Below are 26,981 nucleotides of genomic sequence, written 5' to 3' on the forward strand. Positions count from 1 at the left end.
ATGTTTACAATAAATAAAATCAATAACACCGTGCGCAGTATGCATAATTAGGTCCTAAAATCATCAACTAATCGTATGTAATACTAATAGTAAATCGTAGGCAGGCGTAAATTGTGTATATATATTATATATATATATACACAATTATATATATTATATATAGTGTATATATATTATATATATATATATATATATATATATAAACTCATATATACAAGGTAAAGCTTGTAAATATTTGTACAATTGTATTTATTTATTATTTTACTAATATCTAAAGCCAATATTTCTAACCTGTTCCTTGAATCTTCCACTAAAAGTTTCCTGTATGTCATCCATTGTATAAGTACAAATCGCTGAACCAACAAGCCCGTCGCTGGCGCCCGTCGTGAACGCCGCGTAGAACCGACTTGGGTCTCCCGGCATTTGGTACACGCTCTCTATACCGAACAATTTATTCGTGATAATTTATGAATATAGAGGAAGTAAGAATATTTCCTGTGTGTATACCCCATTAGGGGACTAATGTGAAGGTAGTTTTAATAATATCCATATCACAAATTAGAAACATTAGTTATTAATACATGAAGTACTTTTCTGTACAGTACAAAATACGTACCGTGAATATTATTATTTTTTTCTCATTAAACTTATGAATTCAACAAAACTACAAGATTAAATTTTAGTATTAAAATACTCACGTATTTCATCGAAATAGAAAGGAAACTCGCCAGGTATACTACAATTCAGTCTAGCTTTCAAGTAAGTGGCCCAATTTTGGCTCAGAATGTGCTTCCCACCCGTGTCGTGTTTGCATACTCTTGCGACACGGGAATAGACCGCCTTGCCGCAATTCATGAACTCCACCGCCGTTTCGCGGAAGAAAAATAAGACGTACTCTCCAACGTCAAATGCTCCCACAAAGTTGGTTTCTGTGAAGATTTAATTAAATCAAAATGTTTCTTGAACTATGGCATTGTACGATAATTTTTTATGTTAAAATAATGTATAATTATAATCTGCTTCAATAGAACTTATTTAAAATGTAAACAAGCGAATTATTGATTCGACCATAAGAGTCAGCAGACTCTGTTCAGCAGTAGTACAATCCAAAAATAGATTAATTGTTAAATAAATTAAATAATTTCATTTTGAGTGTTTATATGATAATTTTAACAAAACTTTGTTACTTTTCCATTATATTCTATTGAAATAAACAAACAATTTACAACCATCATGTTTTAGAAATAAGACATAACTTCTGGTAGTTTTGAAATATCGAAAATTAATACTAAATGTCCGTTGCAGTTTTATATAGCTATACAGTCTTATTCATGGCAATAAGTTTAATGCCGCAAAATTCCTGGACTGTGAAGGCTACTTCACTTAAACTGTTTTTGGTCTTTAACATAGTTATCTAAACTTTATATCAACCATTACATCTAATCAAAAAGGAGAGACTTTTTGACTACATTCAATGAAAAATTAATCCCAAGTATACCATCATGCCATGGCAGTCACCTGCTCAATTTTTCAAAATTGAAGTAGCTTTTTATCAATTTTTATTTATTTTAGCACAAATTTTAGTCAAATACATTTTATACTCGTGCAATAACTTATACAAATAGTCTTAACTGTTGAACAAAATTTTATTGAGTAAAATACATTATTTTATTAAACGGTTTTTATAATTATTTTTATTAATTATTAAAAGTCTTAAAAATACTCACTGTCTAACCATTTAGAGTCGTATTTTAACGTCCTCTTAAAGTTGAATTTCTTCTGGCCCGTTCGAAAATCGAAAAGGTCATTTCTAAATATTACCGGGTCCGCTTTAGTGAACTCGGCATTGGTTCCGGCATACAGAGCAGGTAATCCCCCTGGGTTGCCCTGTGTAACCCACACAGCTGTACTGTTGTCCGCCGGGTCGTAAGGGCACTTTGCCACACCGTGACCCACACCCGGCACGTACTCGTGTCGAGGTAGATGTGTCAAATTCAACTGTTAACAAAACGTGCATTATTACAATACAATATTCTTTAAAATTTTAAAATCGTTAATAACGAAATAACGCATATAAAAATAATTAAAAATATACCACGTCATAATTATGTACTTCTAGATATTGTTTAATGGATTATATGTAATGTAGTATTTTGAACAGAGATCAAATTCTGAAAAGTAATTCAATGGTCGAGTACGACCATAATAAATAGGAGAGGCTACCTTAACAAAATCAGCAGATCAATAGTGATTTCAGCCTAATCAGAATATAAATAGACCACAGTTCTATAATTTATAATAAGTCATAAAACGATATATACGAAATATATATACGAAAAATGTATTACTACATTTTTCTATAATGTATATAATAAATATTTAAAAAATACTCACATAAACTACCCAGTCTTTTGGATTGTGTGCATTAGTGCCACACACATAAAGCCTCTCCCCGTCACCGAGCGGCTGTAGCACTCTGATGTGGTTTCGACATTCAAACGGCTCTGACTTGCCCTTGCTTACACACTGTGCGACATTACTGGCTTCCAGTAATAGAGCATCTCGCTGTAAATGTAAGGGACATTCACAATTACTGGTATTAGCTGCCCTAGGCCGAGTGGTATTTTGTGTACATTAAGAATATGGTTCATATGGTTCACCTCCATATTTTACCACAATAATGGCAAATAATTAAAATTTACTGTGTTTTCTATTACAAAACACAAAAATGTAAACGTAGAAAAGTAGCTTCAATATATTTATCAAAATATGTTATCTTAAAACAACTAACACATAAAATTTGTTTTTATTTCATTTTAAATAGATTCACTTAATTTTAATATTATCACAAATAAAATGCTATACAATTATAACAGCGACAATGTAGCGGCTTACAAAATGTAAAATAAAACTACGGAAACAGCAGTAGAATTTGTAAGTATAAAATGCAACGCTTACATAGAGTTTTGCCTTTCAAAAGGCTCATGACACTTGGCGTACGAAACTGTACGAAAACCTTATGTGAAGGAAAGATGCATTAAACATCCAGTGTAGTAAGAATAAATGGCTTTGTAAAACCTTCCTTTCTGAAGAACATTAGCAAAATGTTTTCTTTGCTTTGAAAATTTCGTCGCTATGTTAAATGCAATTTTTCCTTACTATACTGAATATACTGAAGTAGTTAAATGATTTATACTTTGTCCTATACATCAACTATAAAAAATATGTACCACATTAATTTAAAACGGTTAAAATTTATGATAGAAATCAAAACTGTACATACCTCACAATGAGACTGGCTTATATCTGTCATATTTAATTTAAATACCCTATCCCTGTAACAAAAAATAAGTTTTACCAAATAACGTTACTAGAGTCTAGAGACAACTAAAGGCATTTAAATCGTTGAAAGTAATAAAAAAGTGTTGCAGAGTAACTAGACAATCCGCAGTGGAATGGAATGAATACCACTTTTTGTGGCCGGAGGAGCATATGCGCAGAATGCGACCGTTGTATTTATTTTATTTGCTTCAAGTTGGTGTTCAACGAGCTGTATAAATTACGCAGAATAGCCCGATGGCTCGCGTTATCCTACTCACAAAAATATTTCTTAGTCATCTACATTTTCTCACCCCGTTTTATCATTATAATAAAAATATGTGTAACTCATACAATTTGCGAATACATTCAAATTCCTGATATATAAAAGATCTAATCATTTGTATTTAGCAACGAATAAAATGTTAATAAAATTAAACACATAAAATTTGTTTTTACGAAAACATCATAAAAAGTTTTTATTCAAATACATAGATATAATATATTTGAGACGAAAGTGTAGTAGTCATAGTTAGGCGGATATTTAAATTAATTCGTTAAATTTCTAGTATCAGCCAGATGTAAACTCGCGATTATTTGGGGCTTGTAAGTCATAGCAAAGTAAAACAATTAAATCAAGACACTGTTCAAATATATAAGTACCTACTTTTTATTTTTATTCGACTAGGCATGGAATGTATCGCTTTTGGTAAAAAAAAAGAATTCTTTATTATCATTCGTTTACGATGTAAATGAGACAAAGCAAATTGAGCTTTCATTTATTTATTGCGTCCCAGAGTTAGCGGCGTTTATAGCATTTCACTGCACAAAGGATTTATTGACATTCTCGTATTACCCACTGTGTTGAGTGGTTACGATTTCGTGTGATATTTTACTGCACACAAATCCACGGTCCCGCTTAAAAATTATGCTTTATTGTCACAGCCAACACAATGTTACTTCATACAAATGTATGATAAACCATACATTTGACTAAAGTAAAGACTAAAGACTTTAGACTAAAGTCTAAGAACAGATTTAAAGATGTGAATAAAATTATAAATAACACTTACATAGCACCAACATACAACGTGTTTCCCTCTTCGTTTAAGTACAGAGTTCTATAAAACAGGCTGCCGCAAGAGAACTCTCGTATATGATCTGAAACAAAAAGAGATTCAATTATAATATGAATAGAATAATGATGTAAACAACTAGGAATTATCTGTAGGTATATATAATATTAATATAATAAAAAAAGTTTGTGTTTGATTTATAAAAATCCAACTAGCAACCACATTTTCTCATCAATTTTCTAAAGAAAGGAATATATTAATAGCAGAATTAACCAGTTTTGATAGATATTTGCCACGAAACATCAGGTGCGGTTACAATTTAGGCAAGCAATTATTTACAGGAACTTGGTATGATTATTAGCAGGTGGTCTACCGACACACGGGTGGCGACCTGGCGACGCATGACGATCACCACTGGGGACGCGCACGCGACCTCTCGTGACAGCAAGCACGTACTTCATCTGTGTCGTTACAACAACTGCTACTCTGTTATATTAAATTTTAATAGTTGTACTTGTTGTATTTGTATTGTCATAATTTAATCACACTAAGATTGTTGTAGATCATTTAATGCCGTAATATGAAACAGGTAAATTGATGCATATTTTGCACTCAATACAAAAAAATTAAGCGATAATTTTTTACTTCACAACTTACTACTACTTTTCTAAGGAAAGTAGCTAAGAATAAAACAATTTTATGTGTACAATATAAAGTAAATTTCAATGTTTTACAACATAATATATAAAATAGAAAAACAATTATTACAATAATAAATCCATAAATACGTACCTACACCAAAACACAAATTTTGATGGGAATTAAATTGGTTGATTAATTTCTTTTTTTACTTTTGAATTATTATTCTAGTTATTATAGTTAACGGGTAAAATAATTAATGATAATAACAATAGAAATATTTAATCAGGGGTTTCATGAATAAAATAAATAAATACAATAATTTGTATTGACACACATGTGACCACATATGGAATGTATTCATCTATTTTGCTATGTGCTACGAAGTCCACAGCTATAGTTGAATACCGCAGCGATTACAGCGCTAATGAAGTCATTGTTTGAATATCTAACGAACTGTGTACAGCGATTTATACGAAAGCTGAGTGGGTGCACGAATCACGCATACTAATTAATAATGTCATGATTTATTAATTGTTTTAACACATGCTCTTAAGTCGGTAATGCGAAATTGGGTTGTAAATTAATTTACACGAAATAGGCTATTTGGGCGAGTGCGGTTAAAATGTAAATCGGATATAACGAGGCAAGTATCGCGCTACGCCATCGCTGATGACGACCGCATTATGCAGATAGTACCGGCCGCTTAAATACCGCAACAAGTAAACTGTCGAAGCCGATTGTTTGCCTGGAAACACAAAGCATGATCCACGCCGCGCCCGGTAATAAAATCACTTTTACCAGAGTAAGCCGGGGACTTATTGATTCTCTATTCTAATTCTCCTACGACAATGTCATAATATATATTTCAGTTTTTTACGCGCGAGTTGGTCCACGTGACCGGGACATATTGATTGACAAAGATAAAAGTACCCTTCATAAAATGTCCTTTTCCAACACAAAAAGATATGTATAAGGTATATGCCAAATGTCATTACGATTGAATGAACAGTAAACTTAAACAAGAAAAATGTTTTTTAAAATATATTTTGAATATTTCTAAATAATTGATAAAAAGTGAAACTATTTGTAGTATATCATCATTTTTATTAAAATTTTATTAATAAAATCAACAATCTTTGAAAATGGATTAATTAAAAACAAGATGAATTTCTATTAATAATAATATTATTAAAATTTAAATTTATTAGAAAATCATTATTTAGAAGTATCCCTTCGAAATTGAAGTATGAAATTGAAAATTTTGAAAATTTTTATTTCGGAAGATATTCAAAAATTATATTTTGTAAATTCCTACAACTATTACCATGAATTTGTAAACTTGGTTTACTAATTAGTATCTAATATTCAAGTGTGGTTATGTGGGATACATATCGAATTAATGCGGTTATGCTCATGCTTGCTAGATCTCCCAGGAATGCTTATACATTCCAATAAGACAATACAAGTGTTAGTCAACTATACTGTGTACACAGTCGCCAGCTGCTCTAAACCAGTTTCATTCGTTTTTTTCTAAACTACTATTACACCAGTAGCTGAGCTTCTGCTTTCACTTTGGTACTAATGTTTTGTGTCATGCTCATACAAAAGCTTGTACATAGTTTCACGTTTAATAGACATTAACATGTTATTTGTAATTCCGTTTTATTTCTTTATATAACAAAATTGATAGCACGCATTTAATTAGGCTATGAAGTCACATGAAATAAATTTCAACAACGTGTATTTGTATTGTCATGCTAAATAATAAATCTTTTACAGTGCAAGCTGCTAGACTATGGAATTCCCTCCCAAAAGATACCGTTATAGCGCAGATCCTTTATGCATTTAAAGCTCAAACAAAAAACATCACTATTGACAGTTGATTTACTTGTATGTATAATAGTTGTTTTAGTGAATGTACAAAAGTAAATGTATGAAAAAGATATGTAATAAGTGATGTTCACTTTTTTATATCGTATCTAATCTACCGATTACAATAAAATTACAAAGCAATAAATAGTTACAATACAAAATCCAAACTTAACCTCTAACATTAAATTCTTTTCATATTAAAGGTATTAACGTATTTATCAAAAGATTATTGATACAATTTTTTTGGTTTTTAAATTTGGTTAAATATTATGACTGTCGGTACGTTTTGTTATAAGAACTTAAACGTCGAAAACTAAAAGTGATCAGACGCCATGAGCCACTGTTCAAACAATGTTTGCCCATTGACAAAGAGCTTACAAACGTCGGCGACTTACAGAGAATTCTCTATTTACTTATCAAGAACAATACCACAGTAAACGTTTTAACACAATTTACAGAAAGAGGTCGCTTCATTTATACTGGATAATATATGGTTATAAAATAAATGAACATTGTCATACTCGTTGAGTTTAAAATGTGACACAGTTTATTCAATTAATATCTTCACAGAGTATAACGGCCATTAGACCGTAGTCGCCTTCTATATAGGTAGCTTCTAAAATCCGGCTATATTGCATTTTGCAATAGATAATTCGACAACAAATGCTTATATTTTATTTTGCAATAATTAAAAAACTATTAAAAGACACAATTTCCTCAATAAGTATGGTTGTTATTTATATATATTTATTTTTTTATACGTAAATTTTAGTATGTACGTATATTATTATAATAATTACTAGTACAGCATTCGAGTACTCGAATCGACTTGAAAAGAATGCTTTTAGCAAATATTTTACCCTGCTAAAACGAACAATTTTTAAAAATTATAATTATAGGTAATTCGGGAATATAAAGATTCTAATAATATACCATAGAATTTTTTTGGAAATCGTGAGTCTAAATATGAAAATCAAATTATTCTTAATTTTTTTTATTAGTAAATATTATACAATAACACCTATTTCCTTAGTAACTAATTATGATAACAATAATCAGCTTTAAAACTTTACTTAAAACTGGCTACGACTATGCACGAACCTGTTATAAAATTTTATTGTCTTAAAAATAATTATTTTATTTTTAGCGCTGTATAAGTAAAGCGCCCGTTGCTTTACTATTCTTTATTTCCAAGTTAAAGTAGTTAATGCTAATAAATAAGCCACGTAAAATTTTTAACTTCCTACTTATCTATATTACTGAGTATAATAATATTATTTAGGTACATTAAATTAATTACGTGTAGATAATAGATAATTGGTATTTATGTAGGCAGTTGACCGCAGTAAAAATAGATTAATTAATGAGTGTCACATTTGATACTCAAGCCGAAGGCGAAGGCTTGTAGTCACACAAGTTCAAGTTCGGAACTGTACTTCCTTTCGAGTGAGTTACATCACTTTACTACTTTATCTATGAGAAAATGAGAACTAATAATTCTTTTTGTATTGTTTCCAATAATGTTATTGAACAGAACTCTTTACTTACCACTTTGTATTCGTATTATTAACCTATTTTCTTATTAATGTAATATTAAAAACTTATATTTTGATTTATAGGATAGACTATTATTACTGGTTAAATCAGTAAAATAATTATTTAGAACTTTGCATCTACATACAAATATCTATCTTAAATAAATTTTTATAATCGTGAAATTATTTCTGAATATATAATTCCAAGTCAAAATAATCCCCGTATATTTCTTTTCTATCAAATGAATTCAATTTTTGAATATTTTTTTCTTATGTATCTTTAGCGCGCAAAAGCTATCTACTAATCCATATATTAAAAATAATACCTGCAATGCTTATCTAAGAAGACCAGGTTAACACTACAATTACAACAATGTGTGTGTAACACTACAATAACAAACATAAAAAATACAACTAAATTACAATTTAAATAAATAAAATTGTACATCTCCTTCTTTTTTTAAAACATTTGAAAAAATAGAGATGTAGAAAATATTACAATTAACAATTATTAAATTTATACTCACTTCAAAACGTTTACATAATTATATTTAAAATAAAAATCTTCATAAAGTTAAGAAGAGATTTATATTCTGTTCAATAACGATATTTTCGGCTGTTTAAAATGAGATACAATTTAATTGTAACAGGCGAGGATCGGAGAGAACTTTCACAGCTTTAGTGCCTGAAGCTCGAGGCGTTCATTAAGGGCACGTTGCATACCAATATTGTTTTTACACGGATTTCAGCTGTAACGATTACGACGTCAAGGCGTCAATGCGTCATCAAATTAAATTTATAATATTATATCATGCCCAAACAAATTACCAGATGTTAGTTTTGTAAAGATATTGAATAAAAACTGGACTTATGAGATGATTAAGAAATTTCTTTGAATACAGAACCTGGCAGAACCAGGCAATCTTAAGTGGAAGCCTAAGATTTGTGTTATAATTATAATTGTTATTGTAGCACAAAGTCGTGAACACAATTTTTTTATTTTGATTTTTTTTATTAAATGGATAAAACTCTGTACTCCCACTGTAAAAAAGATTTATTAATAAATACGTAAAATATGAATGTCTCATAGCAAGTTCGAAATAATTCATTCATCCATCCGATCGGCCTAATGCTGATCCGTTTCTCAACAGTATAGTATCTAGAACAGTGAATATTTTAGGACACACTATTGTGACGGCGTCAGATTTAACATCAACGAATCGGTACGGTTTGATTACGAGACATAAAGGAAATAGAGTTACGTAATTAATCTACTGCCATCGAAATAACCAAATATAAGGGATTACAATATCCTACAATATTATATAGATATCGTAGATGATATTATAAGATAAAACTACACTTCCACATTACAATAAACGTAATATCTAAATTTTAAAATTGTGAATGTAAGTCAGCACCACCAGCAAACTGCACTTTATCTATTAAGAAGATGTCTGTGCTTTTCAACTAATAGAATTTTTAATCAAGTTGCTTGCGGCGGCGCCGCGGCGGCACGACTACGCCAGATTAATGTAATTGGACGACGCCGTCACAAAGGCAAATTGTAATCCCCCTCGTTCATTATATGTATATATCCGTAACACGGCATCTACACAATGTGTCGTATTTTTACATTATTCTATTCACACCATAAAGATGCAACGTGAATTCCGTTGCCAATTTATTCCGTAAAAGAGAACACGGAGTGCTTTACTAACCAACGCCTACATCACAACAAAGCGATAATTTGCATAACGTCATCTTCACTGCGGCTAGCGTTTGACCCACTGTTGGGTGGATATCTGCGAAAAGCGCGGCCAGTAAGGGTCACAGCCGCAGTTCGGAATGCCCCTTAAATCGGCCGATTGCGGCACAATCGTTAGGAGAGCACGAAGCGTCGGGACAATTAAGTTGAAGCGGCGATTGTGAACGGTGCCAAAGCGGATGTAGGTCAGTGAGTGCAGAGTGGACCAGCAGCGGCGAGGTGCTGACGGATTCGGCATCGATAGTGCCGTGGCCTGCGACCCACGACCTTTGCCCTCCTGCCCACTTGGCAGCACACGTGAAATAACTGCGCCTCTTTTAATCTCGGTCAAACAATCGTATTTATTTTAAACCAAAGATAGGTACTATCGTACAAATTACAACTGAATAACATAATCCTATACTTATAAATATTTTATTTATAAGTATAGGATATAACAGCAAATATTAAATTGTTCACTACAGCTTAATGAAATATGGCATATTACGGCAACCTAATCTATGGTTTAATCTTAATATCATACATTCTATTAACTGTAAGTCGATTAATCTTAAACTATTTTGTATTCTATGTCGATGTTTGAGCTGTAAGAGCCCTCCTCATTTGATCAGACCAACATTATATTGAACATAAAATCTTATCTGTGAACTCCTTAAAGATGCATTCTACGGAAGACGTAGCCGTCTATCTAAACAAGTAGGGGAGATAAGGCGGTTTAGTGCACTTTCTAATATAGCGTGGCCCCTGATGCACGATTTTCAAGGCTTTAAATCCGCCGTTATGTCGAAAGGCACTCCATATAGAGTGGTTTTGTTATATTTGCTCTAAGCAACTACGAAGCGACCAAATCCGATTACTATATTTATGACTAGGAAAATACCTAACAATCGAACTATATTTTTACACTTTAAAGTTTATATTTTGCAATTTTTTGCTTGTATTTAATATATAAAAATGTTGTTTATTATAAAAGTACATACCTACTTCTAATATTGGAAACAAATGTATGGATATATTTATTATTTTTCTATATCTATTTTTATAGTAAAGTACACATATACTATAATATAAAGAGAAAAATCATGACTGCATGACTCATCAACGCACTACCGAAACTACTAAAGTTATAATTACTAAATTTAAACAATAGATTTTTTTATGACCTATACAAGTAATAAGAAAGGATTTTTGGAAATCTGGCCACTAAGGGTGAAAGTATAAAGTTGGAAGTTAGTATGAGAATGTATATTTTTTAAACGATTTACTCAAAATTCATCACACGTATATTTTCCTATATAAAAATAAAGAAACTTAGTTTCAGTATTTCTCAAAATTCATCTCTTAATTGTGTTACATAAAGGATGAAGGTTAATGCAAAAAATACTTTTTTACATTGATTAAAGGGTAAAACTAAGAAAGTAATAATAGTCATGAAATCAAGGCAAAATAATTATTTAATACTTTCTTAACTAAAACAAAGATTTGATCGAAATTCTAAATGTAAATTAGTGGATAAAAATTAATATGGAAAATATTTGTATAAAGCTAGATTATATAAAATAGATTAAATCGATCTAAAAAAATATAATTATGAAAATATATTATACCATACATACTAATTTAATCCTCACAACAAAAATTAAATTTGGTACACAGGTAGATGGGCCTTATTTTAAGTCAACACATACATAGGGCATTTTATAAACTAATTAACACAGGCAAAGCTGCAGGACACAATTGGTACAAGATAATGTTACGTGTAGCATTTGAATAGCGAATTTATTCTTTGTTCTAGCTCAGATACATGCATATATTTCAGAAAACTAGTTCATAACGAAAGATAAAATTGAACAAGTTGCGTACACACAAAAGTGAGTTATACTGCCTATGTAATAAAGACTATACATGTGACGAAATAATGTTTTACTTCGTAGTATAGCATAGATATTTTAGATAGTGTAAAATATGAGTGCGACCACCGTGAAATGAGCTCTGGGCTTTCTGTCACCCAGCTTCGTGCTGCACTCTCGTAAATTTAAATTCTCAGATACATGAAAACGTGAAGTAACTTGTAAGAGTAGCTTTATTCGTTTATTTCCTAAGGAAGGTATCAGTAACAATAAAAAATGTTGTAGTCATCCTATAAATAGTAAACAAACGTGATTTTATCACTTTTTATAAATTCACAAATAACGGTTCTCCTTGGAATCAAAAAGCGGATAGAATACCTAATAGAGTTTTAATAGAATTTTGCCCATTGTAAGCAGTTTACTTTTACACAGTCTCCTCTAAAAACTATTAACATAGTGTAACTCACTGTATATTGCCTTGCATTTCCTATAAACAAAACAAAATCGTAATGGTTAATTTCTCGTTTGTCAGTTGACCGATTAAGAAATCGGTCAACTAACAACATCATATTCCACTAATGCCTTGCTATGGTGCACTATTCGCATAAGTAGCATACCATTTAAACTTCATCCATTAAAAAACCTGATGGTAAACACGAACTTGTCGCAAGAGATGTAGTGCGATCCTCATAATGGAGACTAATTTCAAAAATTTCAAATCAAATTTATGCTTTTTTTTTAATTAGAAAAAAAAAAAATATTTTTTGGCGTATTTGATATTCTTTGTATATGTATTAATTATATACTTAATACTAAGAAATATAACCGAAAACGATATTTACTATATCAAACAATATTTCATAATAATTTGTCTGAGCTTACCACAAACTGTGGAAAATTAGATATTGCTAAGAATACATAAATAATCAGATCAATTATGCAAAACAAAAACGTTAGCTACTCAACTGAGAGCAAATCATCAAAAGTATCAAGTGCTCATATTACATAACGACAACTCCAAAGAATTTAAATTTAAAATTAAACTTGTTTGCCATTCTAAGTTGCATAAAAAATACAAATATTTAATTTTAATACCTACATAATAATTATAGAGATAACGCGTGTAGAACGTAACTAGTACAGCAACAATATACAGTTACATGTGGTTTTTGATATCATAAGAGAACGTAAAATTTAAGATTTAGTTCCACAAAATACCAGCAATTACAAACAATCGTGACCAACAAGCACTAACGAAAGTAAAAAGTTTAATTCCGTCAATGTTTAAATAATTATAAAAATAGGTTCAGAATTGGTGCAGATGTCATATACCTACGCTAAGAAAATACAATTGATTTGCGTATCTATTTTTTGTATAAAGTCCATAAAAATTAAATCAAAATCAATTAAATATATTTCTCAATTATTTAAAATATTTTATGTATGAATTAAATATGGTTTTTGTTAGAGATATATTAGGAATATAAAAAAAAAACTACATTATCGGCAAGTAACACGGACTACACTTTATTTAAAAAAAAGTAAAGATTTTGTTACAATAAACGCAACTATCTATCCGCGCGATTGAGTCACTAAGAGAAAATAAGCCTGAAATTCACACATTCCATATCATATTGAAAGATGTAAAATTATGATGAGCCGATGTCTTTATCTATGCTATCGATGTTAATACATTCTATTTTTAAAAAACTTTACAATCTCTGTACAAAATAGAATGTACATACTGGACCTATGGGGTTTATAAGACAACTTTTAACACAGGAACCCTTTTAAGTTGTATTATAGGCATGTTCCATTAGTGTCACCCCTGAGGTTCTGTAATGTCTAGAGTGAGCGAGACATTATTGTGTTCGATTATCTACCTATATTGCCATTTTCATTTCTAAAAATATATGTTACGTATTTTTAAAATTAATACAAACTAGCGACACTAGCTAGCGGATTCGTACGAGTAGATAGACAAATTAGTTTTTAAATTAATTTCACATTCTCTGTGTTATCTACTTACTTATAAGTATACATACAAGGGTATCTTATATATTATTATATATAGACTGACACCCTTATTGTATAGCATAGTTTTCTTTGATAAAATAAATGCCAGTTTTATTTTCTTGTCAAAAGTATTTTATATGACAATTCCTTGTCCAAAAGGCAGAACAGAACCGTCATAAACCGCTCCATAAAAATGGAATACTATCAACAATACTTACCTATTTCACAGATAAAGGTGCTACTTTAGTCAGCTTCAATTGTCATACAGTAGGCTATAATATCGATAAAAACTTGCCTAGTGAATATCAAATATTAAGGTACCATCCATAGTTAAATTTTATGTTTATGATTTAAATGCTCATATCTCTCTTACTTTCTTTTTGCAACTTATAAAGTGACATTTCTTTTATTATTGTACTCATATTATGTCGTGTGATCCTGGCATAGAATGAGCCTCCCCTTTCTTTCCCATGAGTATCTTAAGAGACACATAAGGGAACTTAATGGTCGTGAGATGAATAGGGTCTTACAGCCCAATTGCTAGAAATATATCCTATCAGGTCGATTTCTGGAATTCAATTCTTCTGGAATTTGTCACGATGGGCTAACTAAAGTGCTTCCATCCTCACCTATCGTCCCTTACTTATCGTCACTAATACCTCATCAAAGTATACCGATACCAATAGAAAAAAGAACCCCGTCTACCAAATATGGTTACTACTAGCAGAACCCCTCAAAAGGAAAGCCTATGTTTAGCAATACATAATTAACGGCTGATATATACTCATAGTACTTATTGAAAGCTATTTCCTATCTCACATCAGGCACTCCTGAGGACTGGACAAGGTTTCTTAGTAAACTGTATTTGAAAGTAAATTTCTAAATATTAATGTAAAGAATTGTAGACATCTACAAAACAATCACTTTAGACAAGAGTTGATCTTTACAAAATATGTTTACCAACATGCAACATATTTAATGCTAAACGTTACTACAATGAGCCCTCTTAAACCCAATAGATTTGAGGAGAAGAGGAAAGTATTTCACAGACCTAATAACAAATAACTACCAGGCGAATAATATTATTATTATAATCTGCTAACACATTAAATATAAGATGTGGAGTCATTAATATTGCAGATGCCAAGTTCGGAGTAAGTAAACACGGGAAAATGAGTACACATGCGGGCTCCGGGGCGCTCGGGTGATGGCACACGTGGCCAGCCAACCGTGATGCTGATAGCCTAGGAGCTGTGTCGCCTCGCTCCCTGTACAAATAATAATTCTGCATAAATTACCCACCGCATAACGGGCACGAACAAAATAATGCACTTACAATGAATCCAACATAAGCTGACCTACTGTAGTAGTACGTTAACAATTAGTAGATATTCATTGGCAACTTAACATTTAATTAAATTTTATAACTCATGATCACGAAGGATTTTTCTCTTTGGGATAGATCAATAATAAAAATAAAGAAAATGCCATTTGGTGTTTCACAATATTTTTCTATAAAATATTTTTTATATTTGTTTATAAATTTTTACACTTAAAATATAATCAATTAATACTATTTTTCAAATTAAGAGAAAGTTATACAATTTATACAAACAATACAATATATCATCATAATCTTCATCATATGAGCCATTATTTATCCACAAAACATAGGCCTCCCCCATAGACAGCAATAAGAGAAGCTCTTGATCCAACTGCATCCACTGACCTCCTGCTATACATTTAATGTCACTTCATCTAATAGATGATAGTCCTACAGTGTGTTTGTCCGTATGAGGTCGCCATCCAAGAACTCTTCTTCCCCATTCGTTGTCAATTCTTCGAGCTATGTGACCAGCCCATTACCACTTCAACATGCTTATCCTTCGGGTTGTGTCGGTGACTTTAGTTCTTTTACATATATCCTTATTTAGGATTCTATCATGCAAAGAAACTCCAAACATAACATTGTTGTTATTCTTCAAATTACATAAGTAATTTGAAGCTTTTACGAATGGCGTGTAGGACTATGTTTCGGTTTCATAGGTCATCACTTACAACACGCACTTTCATCTTCTAAATTTGAGGTATTTTGGACGAGAAGTGGCATAGCAAAGAGCTGTCGCGTAGTTATTCGAATACTACCCAGCTGAGTTGGATTCGTCGGTTAACCTCTTGACCGAAGTTGGACTTACCTGGTCGGATAAGTTGTCCTAGATATACATAATATTGTACTGTATGTAACATTATCTTAGACTATTAAAACGATAATGAAAAACGTCTAAATAACAATGTAATAATTATAAAAATTTGAAGGATTGAATATCTTACAATTCTTTGTAATTATTAAATAATATATCTCATACGATTAACAACAAGACAAAAGCACTACAGATGACAACAGTACACGGAACGGACCGGATGGTAAGAAGCGAGAGGTGGGCGGTGCACGGCGTCTTGACGCGTGGTAACGCGCATCGATGTAACGCAAATTACTTCAATAAGCACGCATGATGTAGGACGGGGTTGCCACGAAACGACGAAATTCCATCCGCCGTGGATGCGCTACTGAATACAAATTCACATGTACTCCAATTATAGGAAAACGATTTGGTACGAATATTCTTGGCAGACTTGCAAATTTCGTCTCGAATCAGCAAAATATATTTATTTTGTTGTGAGTTGGAATGGCCCCACGATGAGATCGTGACTTTCCTTTTCTGGAGGAGCCCAACTGCCCTCCCGAGGACAGGCTCTCGACAATATAGTCTCTTGTTTTCGTCATTTTAAATTTAAATTTAGATTAACTGGTATTAAGAAAGTTCATTATAAAGGCAAATTGTTTCAGTTTATTTGGTTTATGTTCTTTACAACTTGTTATAATATGGAAACAAGTTATTATTAGAATTTAATTTTACTTAGACACACTTTCAATTGTTTCAATGGGACACAGAAAAATAATGGCAACACAAAAAGTTTGCGTCTAACTTAATTATCTACATATAAATAAATTAAATCTATTTCTATTTATACTGTAAACGTATTACGTTACTAATACCATTACGTGCGCGTATAATTAACATCTCATTATGTTTCAACATACACAACACAAGAAATCGGCATGTTAAAACAAATGTTTTCATTATGAGAAATACCTACATTAAGCCGCTATAACATTTCAGAGACTTAAAAACCTTTCCTTACCGTTTATCCTGTTAAGAAATCTATTCACTAAAAATCCGTCCGATATTTTATCCGTCAACAAATACGTATACTTACTTAAAATGAGAATGAGAGACTGAGAAATTAACAAACTACTTTACATTTACAATATCATTATAGAACTAAACTTTTTATATAAACCGCGCACACAAGTAATTAGTATCATAAGTAATATTAATTATTTTCATTTTTATTTTTTTATTCCTAGGAGGAATAAAATAAAGGAATAAAATTCAATAAAGTCAAAGAATGTATATAGCTCAGGATTGTCCCTTACAGTATATAAGTAGCATTGATAGAAAATTAATGGATAAAATAAATAATAACGACAACAGTTGATATTAACGTTACCATGGATAATGAAACGAATAACAAAATTATTTTATTTAGATAACTTCATACTGACAAAGGCTTGAAACAAGCAAGTATTAGAATAAACTTTTCGTTATATTTATTTTAGCATTAAAGCTTTAAAAGAAATAACCTAGAGTGCACTCTAAAAAGAAATATATAATATTTGGTCTTTAAATAATTTTTATATATTAGTTTGTATTACAGACGACCTTTATATACATATGCCAGGTATAATCCTACTCATAAATACTTTTAGAACAAAATTCAGAAACGAAAAGCCTCAACAAAATTTGTGCCGTAGGTGAACAGTAAGCCGTGAGCACGGCTAGCACAAAGTTTATTACAATGGATGTCACGTGCATGAGACACGTACGATGGGCGGACACAAAAACGAGTTGTAATTTTAATTAAAACGTCACAACTTTTGAACCCACAATACATTATGCGAGTTAGGATAATGTAAGGTTCTTACTTATTCTATGTTGTACGGGATTCGTATCGATCGTTTAGTTTTTACAGTATCATATTAGTAATATATTCAATACCAGCAAACACAGATTCTTACCTACCCTTATTGTGGTAAGCAGGAACAATATTATTTATCACTGTTTTGTGCAGTTTTGTTTTTTGGATATACAGTATTCTGCACATATATATGATATACTCCCATTTAATATATATATACATTACATTCATAGTAGATCCATAATTAAATTATGTCTCACAAAAAAAACTACTCGAATTATGGCAAAAGCAATTTTGATTTAAAAACTAAACTACTGAACCGATTTTAATAAAAATTCTATAGGACTAATCTGTAAGTATATCCTTTCAGGAAAAAAAAATCCAAAGCGGTTTAAGACTGACGGAAAAATCACTTTTTTTTTAATTTGATTAAAAAATATTATGTTTTTAGAACAAGAGATAAAACAAGAGGAGTTAAATTGTCATAGATTATATGAATTAATTTATAACTTATTTGAACCATTTAACCTATTATATAGATATACAATACGTAGTTATTCTATAAATAGTACACAAATAAACAATATTAGATACGACACCAGTTTGTTTTGATTTAATTTGCAAAATATAATATCAAAAGTATAGTGGATACAAATCTGAACAACAACGTTTGAGCAGCAGTATATAGGTACCACACAAGTCTACCGTGCCAACTTTTTAATTAGCAGGCAGACATGTTCCATAAAAGTATGAAAGAGGATCATCGTAACAATATTATGTTGAATGTCACAGAGCACTATAATAATTTTTCAGGTATATCCATAATCAGTAATTGGGGTCGGCACGACAAATTATCACTTTCTATTCCTATAAATATTTATGTTTAGTTTCACGCAGATCATTCATCTTTATCTTCAATAACATATTATTGTGTACTAGTACAAAGTTAGAAAATAATCTATAAACAATAATTTTGAATTAATTAGTTCTTAAATTACTGATAATCTGATCCTACACCTTTTTTAATAGTTTATAATGGAATGGTAAACCCCGCCTGTACTATCGGTATACACTGGCGGGGCTGCAATGAGAGATGATAGATGAAACAGTTCAGATGGCTCATCGTGACGAATTTAAAAATAAATCAGTTACGATGGTTTTCAGGGAGAACAGTGTGTGAACCTGATAGGGTATATTGCTAGCAACGGAATTGCTAATCTTTGATACTAACAATTTCATCTTCTCCCTTAATCCTTCACTAGATGGATTAACGACCTAGAGTTTATTGCAGGAAGTTAGTGAATGTAGGTGACTCATACACACTTCTTAAAGGAACTATGGGAGAAGCCTATATTTAGCAACAATTATCAACTGAAATATTAATTTTGATTGTATTGATTCTATTATAGATACATCAATACATACACTATACCAAAAGAGTTGAAATACGTGGAATATGGGATTTACATGTAAATTACACTAAGTCAATAAACTATCTCAATATTTTACTACCAATGATAATGATAAATCATCAAAAGTAGGAGCTCCTAAGCATATAAAATTGAACTATGCAATGTTAGTAGAATTTTAGAATCGAAGCACGTTTGAAATCCGACACTTGGCTGGCACCGCCACACGTCGAGCCTTTTACCCACGAAACGCTACCGCGCCCGGAGCGCCTTCACCTTGTTATAAACTACGTTTTTATTTTTAATCGTCGCATAACTTTTCTATTACTTTTTAATGACACACTAAAGTTATCTCTTTGATAAACTGGTCATTAAAGTGAAATTCGATAAATTTATTTTAAGTTACCTATTAGATCAATTAGATATTGATAGGAAAAACTGCATTGAATAATGTTTAGTATTTTTTATAAAATTTTTATTATTATTAGATTTAAATATTTAATATCATTATTTTAAAAATCAACAGTTATGATAAAATAGCGTGTATTGCTTACCGTCACTACTTGGAAAATACACCGTTCACCAGCCAAACTGTATTACTTATTAGTTCTTTATACTGTTAATATTCGCATAATTGGAACGAGCAAAAGACTGTAAAATTTTATGCATAATGTTGTTTTTAATGTTATTCTACAATATACTACTTCAGTTCTATAAACTTTACGAATTTAATTATTTTCTCTCAATTACGTAAGTTAGTGGTTTATTTTTAACCATACAATTTTCAAAACATTCACAAAATAAATAAAAAATTAACATCTCTTTCTATGATCCATGAGCCAACTATGCAATGTTAGTAATTATTAATGCATATGCAACCTTTTTTCTCAAAACCCAACAGAACCGGTACTTAATAGGTACTAGAAATAGATATAGCTTAATCTTTTTGCCATAATGCCCCCAACTTCGGTACAAAAACGTTAAGTTACGCCAATACTAAATCCAAAATCGTAATACCACCAACAAGAACAAAACTGCGAAATAAATAAAACAGAGTCGAGGTCCAACTCGGGTAATTTCTACTGCGATAAAACTCGAAAGGAGCGGTATTTAAATTGAATACGTCGTAAATAAATGCTAAATGAGACAAAGGACTGTGAGAGAATTTGCTATCTAAACAAGAATAAAAGGAGTAATGTATCTTTAATGAAAGCAGCACAGAGCGGGCGCCAGTGTCCGGGAACCGCTCGCATTTGCGAAATGGAAGCTGGCACACCGTTACCTATGGTGTCAACAATCAATGGTGGACAGACACCTAAACGCTATCAGCATTCGGGTGTCTTTTGATTGGAAAATTAAAATAAATTTACATATTGGGTCGCAAAATAAACAACAATCTTTCAGTTTTTTCAATTATTTGTTTTAAGTATCTATAGGATAGATAGAAAGAAAAAAATTGTATTCAAGTAAACTTTAAGCATTTTTTAGTAGTCACTTTTAGGGTTTTTGTGATTTTACATTTTATTTACAATGGGGGGGGGGGGTCATTAGTAATGCAGACTACCAGTCCCATTGCTCCGTGGCACCTCTGGAAGCCATCGTGTTTAATTTCAGGTGTATTCATCACGATAGGCTCACTGATCTGCCTTTTCATTCTCACTTATTATCCCTCAGTGGTGCCAGCGTATATACTGTTTACAGTAGATACTAGTGGATAGTATCTGTTATAACCTAAATAAAACCTTTAAGTGACTGTTACAATTCAATTTATTGCTTTTTTGCAAAGTATAATCTTAAATTATTGAGCTTCTATTTAATCCTCTATTTTGTACAGGAGGTTAGTACAAGTAGAAGCAAATGCTGTACTGTAATAATAATACTTCATTAATTTGTAGTCATGAAGTAGAATAAAATTTTATTATTTAATTATAAAATATATAACAGTAAGATAAGTAGACTGTCTGAGTGAAATAACTCGTGTAACGTAGTACTTAAAACCTTTTTGTTGGTTATTTTTTCCCAGTTGTATTAGTCGAACATCCGATCTAGGGAGATAATGTATCGGATTACAATGAATAATAAACGATCGGTCTTGTCTAGGTCGAAATCGTTAGCATAGTTAATGCAAAGAGCGGCCTTGTCTACTTTAAAGAAGAAAATTATAATATCAAATTCAGTCTCTATTTACTAACGCTAGACCAAAAGTATTATCTGCCCTATTAAAAAAAGGAATTTTTTAATTTATCTATTTAATTACTTAACACAGGCATGTATTAGGTAATTAAATACATAGATAATTTAAATAGAATCCTACTAATATTATAACTACAAATCATTTAATCCTACTATTTGTTACTCTACCAGTACGTTGTTTACCAGAGGTAAACTTTGTACAAAAGTGAATGGCTTGGGCACCTCTGTCCCATTCGTGTTTCTACAGTGATTTACAGGGTACAGAGGAATAACACCTGAGTCACAATAACAAGTAAGAAACAGTATACTCTGTTATGTCCATGGTACTGCTGATGTTTATAGGCGACGGTTAACACTTTCCATCAGGTAAATCGCCAACTTGTTTACCATTCTAAGTTGCATAAAAAAATACGTAAACGTACGTGTTATGTTTATGCGTACACTATACATATACATATATCCTATGAAACATCAATGGTCTTGTGTAATGTAATAAAATAAAACATCGATCAATAGAAATGCGATAGTAGGATTGACGATATAAATTCATTTAAAAAATGTTTATCATTATTCCGATGCGTATCTTTTAATTACCTAAATATAATATGTATAAAAATTATATATATTGAATAATTCAACATTCAATATGTAATAAATTAACAACACTATAAATAATAGTAAGATCTGTTCATCGTCTAACGAAGACACGGGCATCTCTCTTAGATAGCAGTCTTCGGAAACATAGATGACAATTTTGTCTGTGCAACATAGTATTGAAAACAATAGTCATTCAAAAGGCTTTCAATATTAACACTAGTTATGAATATATTGAACTCCGATCTAAATAGCAGAACAATACTATAATCAATTTAATAAGAATAATTATTACTTTGAAAGAATTTGTAATTTCAGAACACACTTGGGCTTCGCCCACATAGTGGTAAAATTACTTGAAATATAAAAAATACTTCTTTGAAATTAAATGTAATTGGTTTTATTGACATAGTAATTATTGTTTTATTTTGGTTACAATAAAATCAAGCAAACGTAATTTTATACTCGTATATTATTGCATTTTTATAAATTTGGGTATACCCAAAGCAGCACAGAAAGAAGGAGACCATAACTGTAATGCGAATGCTGTTACAGTAATAGGTTAATTTCTCTTACATTAATTTAGTTAATATAATAATAATACGTGCCACATAATCATAATCACATACCAATCGCCCAGTCGCCTCATAAAAGCTTGTATTAGGAGAAACCAGGCAACAAAAATCTGGGGCACAACCCAAAACACCCAAAACGAAACTCAGGATCTAGTTACGCTAAGCAATATGACAACCGTTGTGCTTTGAAACGATAATGTTTTCCATTATCAAAAATTATATGACAATTTAAATAAACACATTTTATACACACATACATTGAACCACATTACATCCATATAGGATACTGAAACATAAACAAACATTACTATCAATATATATTTGAATTGCGCAGTAATCCTACCAAATATTGTTTCAACCCACAAAATGCGAAGCGCCAAACGCAGTTGTAGTTTGTTTGGAAGGCTTTCAACGAAACTGGCCGTTTAGTGAAGTTTAAGTAGAAACAACTGGCGTATCCCGTGGCTACACTATTCGGGCTCACTCCACATTAAATCCTTCAAAATAAATAAACCACCGCCTCGTATATTCGCGTATCTCCACAAATCCTAAAAGCAAATGTTGAATATATGCCGTTGCATGGTGGACACTTTCACAAACTGGACAGTTAGCGTACGTAGCACATTCCTTTTATGCCTAATGTAAACTGTATTGCTCGTAACCTCTATTAAAAATGTTAAACAAGTTTAATATTCATCAAAACTTAATTCTAGTATTTTTTAAACAATTTACTTAATACAATCAATCGAAAAATTTATTACAAAACTACCCCATATGTATGAATTTAAATATATTTAAATAAAATTAGAAAACAAATAACAACATCATCTCTGTAAATGCTACAATTGTAGACAAATTACAACGGCGCCAAAGAGTCACTAGCAAATTGAGTTCAGTTGCATTCGCAGAGAGATAAAACAGACGTCATACAAATAAATTGGTTTATTTTGTTAATATAGCTTAGTTCAACTTCTACTACAAAACTATACTGGACAAACATCTAGTAAGAATAAAAACTACAAGAAACATTTTTCTGAAGACATAATTTGCCTTTTTTATTAACTTTAAAATACAAATAGTATTAAACTATAACAGCAACGTGGAAGAATTATATCAACCCACTTAAACACTTTTTTCATGACTCCATAAGAGTAAATCCCAGAAGAGAGATGCATTCTATTAGTTATATTTATGTTTTTTTTTCTTTTGCTGATTATGTAATCATCATCGTCATCATTTCAACCATTATGTATCCACTGCTGAACATAGGCCTCCCCATAGACTGCCAAAAGGAATGGTTCTGAGCCACCTACATCCACTGACTCCCTGCGATGCATTTGAGATCGTGACCCCATCTAGTGGAGGGTTGTACTACACTGCGTTTACCTATACGAGGTCGCCACTCAATTACCATTCTTCCCCATCTGTTGTCAGTTCTTCGAGCTATGTGACCAGCCAATCACTTCAACTTACTTATTCTTCGGGTTATGTTGGTTACTTTGGTTCTTTTGCGGATATCCTTGTTTCGGATTCTATTACGCAAAAAAACTCCGAGCATAGCTCTCTCCATAGCCCGCTGAGTAATTTGAAGCTTTTGCATACGGGCAAGTGAATAGGACAATGTTTCGGTTCCATAAGTCATTACTGACAACACGCACCGGTTAAAAATCTTCGTCTCCAAATTCTGATGTATTTTAGATGAAAAATGTAGCATAATTATCCAAACGCTGCTCAGCCGAGATGGATTCGTCGCTTGACCTCTTGGTCGAAGTTAGACTTATCTATCTGGACAACTTATCCCAAGTATATATACTCGTCGAGAACTTTGAACGTAGTGTTCTTAATCGTAACAGGTATAGGTGTAACATAGACGTTAGACATGATCTTAATCTTATCCATGAATAAGACTAAAATCTTAAGACCTTACTTTTGAGAAACACTATTGAGGTCATTGAGTATAATATTTAGATCCTCCAGGATTATGTGATGGTTCTCTATAAATCATCTCGACAACATAGGAATAAATATCTTTTCTAGATCACTACATACTCAGATGAATTAATTAATTATAATGCCACAAATCGATATTACATAAAATGATTCGACCTGTCATTGCTAAATTGAAATATTTACCAATGCTCAAGACAACAACAATCGTTGCCTGCTAATTTCTCTGCTACAAATTTCATGCTTTGTATATAAACCCATTGATTTGATTTCTGATTCATTCACCAAGTTTTGAAACAATTTACCTCTTGACATCAAAATTGTCTTTACTTCCATTCATGAAAGTTACTAGTGAAATAAATATTGCTATTTAGAGGGGCAATGCTGCTAGTATCTAAAATTCTTGGTAACGCTGTCTCAATGTAACGAGTTGAAAAACTTTACGACTTGTCTATATATTTAAATGACATTATATTAAAATTATATGAAAGTAACTTAAATAACATTTAATAAATTTGTTAACAAGAATTACAAAAGTCACTTGTAATTTTAATCTGAACATCGCAATTAAAAATCTGAAAGCTCTTAAATTAATCGCTAATAAAAATACATTTTGTCCAGAGAATTCTGCTAAATAGACGTTAAATGGGCGTTTTCATTAACAATTCTTCGAAAGAAAACAAAGGATTCGCAAATTAAATGCGAAGTAATAAATGGATCCCTTGCATTTCAATGAGGCCTCAAGGCGCACCTAGCTTTGATTGATTCAGCCTCACGGAAATAATTTCGGCCTATTTGGGATTCACGATAGATCTCACTCTTGCCATTTACTCTTCCGCATGAACGTCCCCTCTTATTGTTCTTAATTAAATCTTGATCGGGCCGCCCGAATGGTTTCCGGGTCCTAACATGGTTTATAGACACACATTTCTTCCTAATGCTGTTTCTAAACAACTTTAAAAGGTAATACCCATAAAATGTCAGATAACACGGATCTTATTGCATATTAAATTCGCCAAACAAAATAAAAGAACAGTTTAAAATTAATGGTAATTTAGCTGTGAATATATAAATCAATAAATATACATTGAATTTTTAAATTTTCATTATTGTAAATAGTTTTAGTTATAATTAAAATTTTCTATTTAACTAAAAGTACTGTCGCATTTAGTTTGGAATTTCAAAGACATTGTCATATAATACATAATCATGTAAAAAGCGTTAATAAATTAATGTATTCTTAATGAAGAGGCATCTCTGAGTCGACGGCCTGTTTCCCGGCAGCCCGTTTAATGCTATGAAATATACATAACTCCTGGGTGTATTTTAATTAACACCAGAAACTAATAGAGCAATGTTTTAACCGTCGCTAAGAATAAATGCTTAAATGTAAATATAAAAATGAGTCTCTCCATTTATTTGTAGACGAAAATAATTCGGTGTAGTGCATTAAGATTTCTTAAGTATTATAATTATTATATATAAAATAATTTTCATCTAAATCGGTTTATTATATTTTACAGCACTTTTCAACGGTGACAGGATAAGAGTACAACATGCAATTTTCACCCTTAGGATGTTGTGAAAGCTAACTAGGGGACCACTGAACCATGCGCTAATTCAAATAAACGAAAACTCGAAATAGAATCGTATAGTTATTAAATCGTGAGCAAAGAATGAAGGCGACTAATTTAGAAAAAAAGTGAGAGCCGTGTTACGGTAATGTGGTATTGTATATTCAAATATATGTACAACTGACATACATACAGCCTTTGGTAAGTCGAACATTATTCATGACTTTTAAAGGAATTCTAAACATTATGCACATTTCGCAACTATTGACAAAACCATAATTATACTCGACCATAAACACAAATATAGGAGTGCTAAAGTAGATTCTTACCTGACGAATACGACTGTCTGTAGACACATACTACCTCCACGCTGCAATCTTCCTTTACGTAAATGAGATCTCAGGTCCAATTCTCAGACTGGCAAATTTAAAAAACGAATTATTCCAAATTAGTTCAATCTGTGTGTGATATTTATAGACTGGTTTTTTATAACACACGTTGAGCACCAGGTAATGGTAGTAAAGTATCACACAACATTTTTATTATTACTATATTTATAGATAGATGTTCG

At 31.3% G+C, this 26,981-nt stretch overlaps 1 protein-coding gene across 1 annotated transcript in view; it reads right to left on the minus strand.

Annotated features, from left to right (window-relative positions):
- Nucleotides 1–26,981, minus strand: part of LOC113523428 (semaphorin-2A-like) — a 61,542-nt gene that overhangs the window by 11,749 nt on the left and 22,812 nt on the right. Inside the window, exons 2-7 of the mRNA XM_026909404.3 lie at nt 4,392–4,479; nt 3,284–3,335; nt 2,395–2,565; nt 1,728–1,998; nt 699–929; nt 292–437 (exon numbers count right to left, since the gene is read on the minus strand). Coding sequence (XP_026765205.1) covers nt 292–437; nt 699–929; nt 1,728–1,998; nt 2,395–2,565; nt 3,284–3,335; nt 4,392–4,479 — 959 coding nt within the window. The remainder of the gene's footprint in view (nt 1–291; nt 438–698; nt 930–1,727; nt 1,999–2,394; nt 2,566–3,283; nt 3,336–4,391; nt 4,480–26,981) is intronic.

This window comes from Galleria mellonella, unplaced genomic scaffold, assembly GCF_026898425.1.
Source record: "Galleria mellonella isolate WM207_F2 unplaced genomic scaffold, CSIRO_AGI_GalMel_v1 utg310, whole genome shotgun sequence".
In the NCBI taxonomy this organism is placed as follows: Eukaryota; Metazoa; Arthropoda; class Insecta; order Lepidoptera; family Pyralidae; genus Galleria; species Galleria mellonella.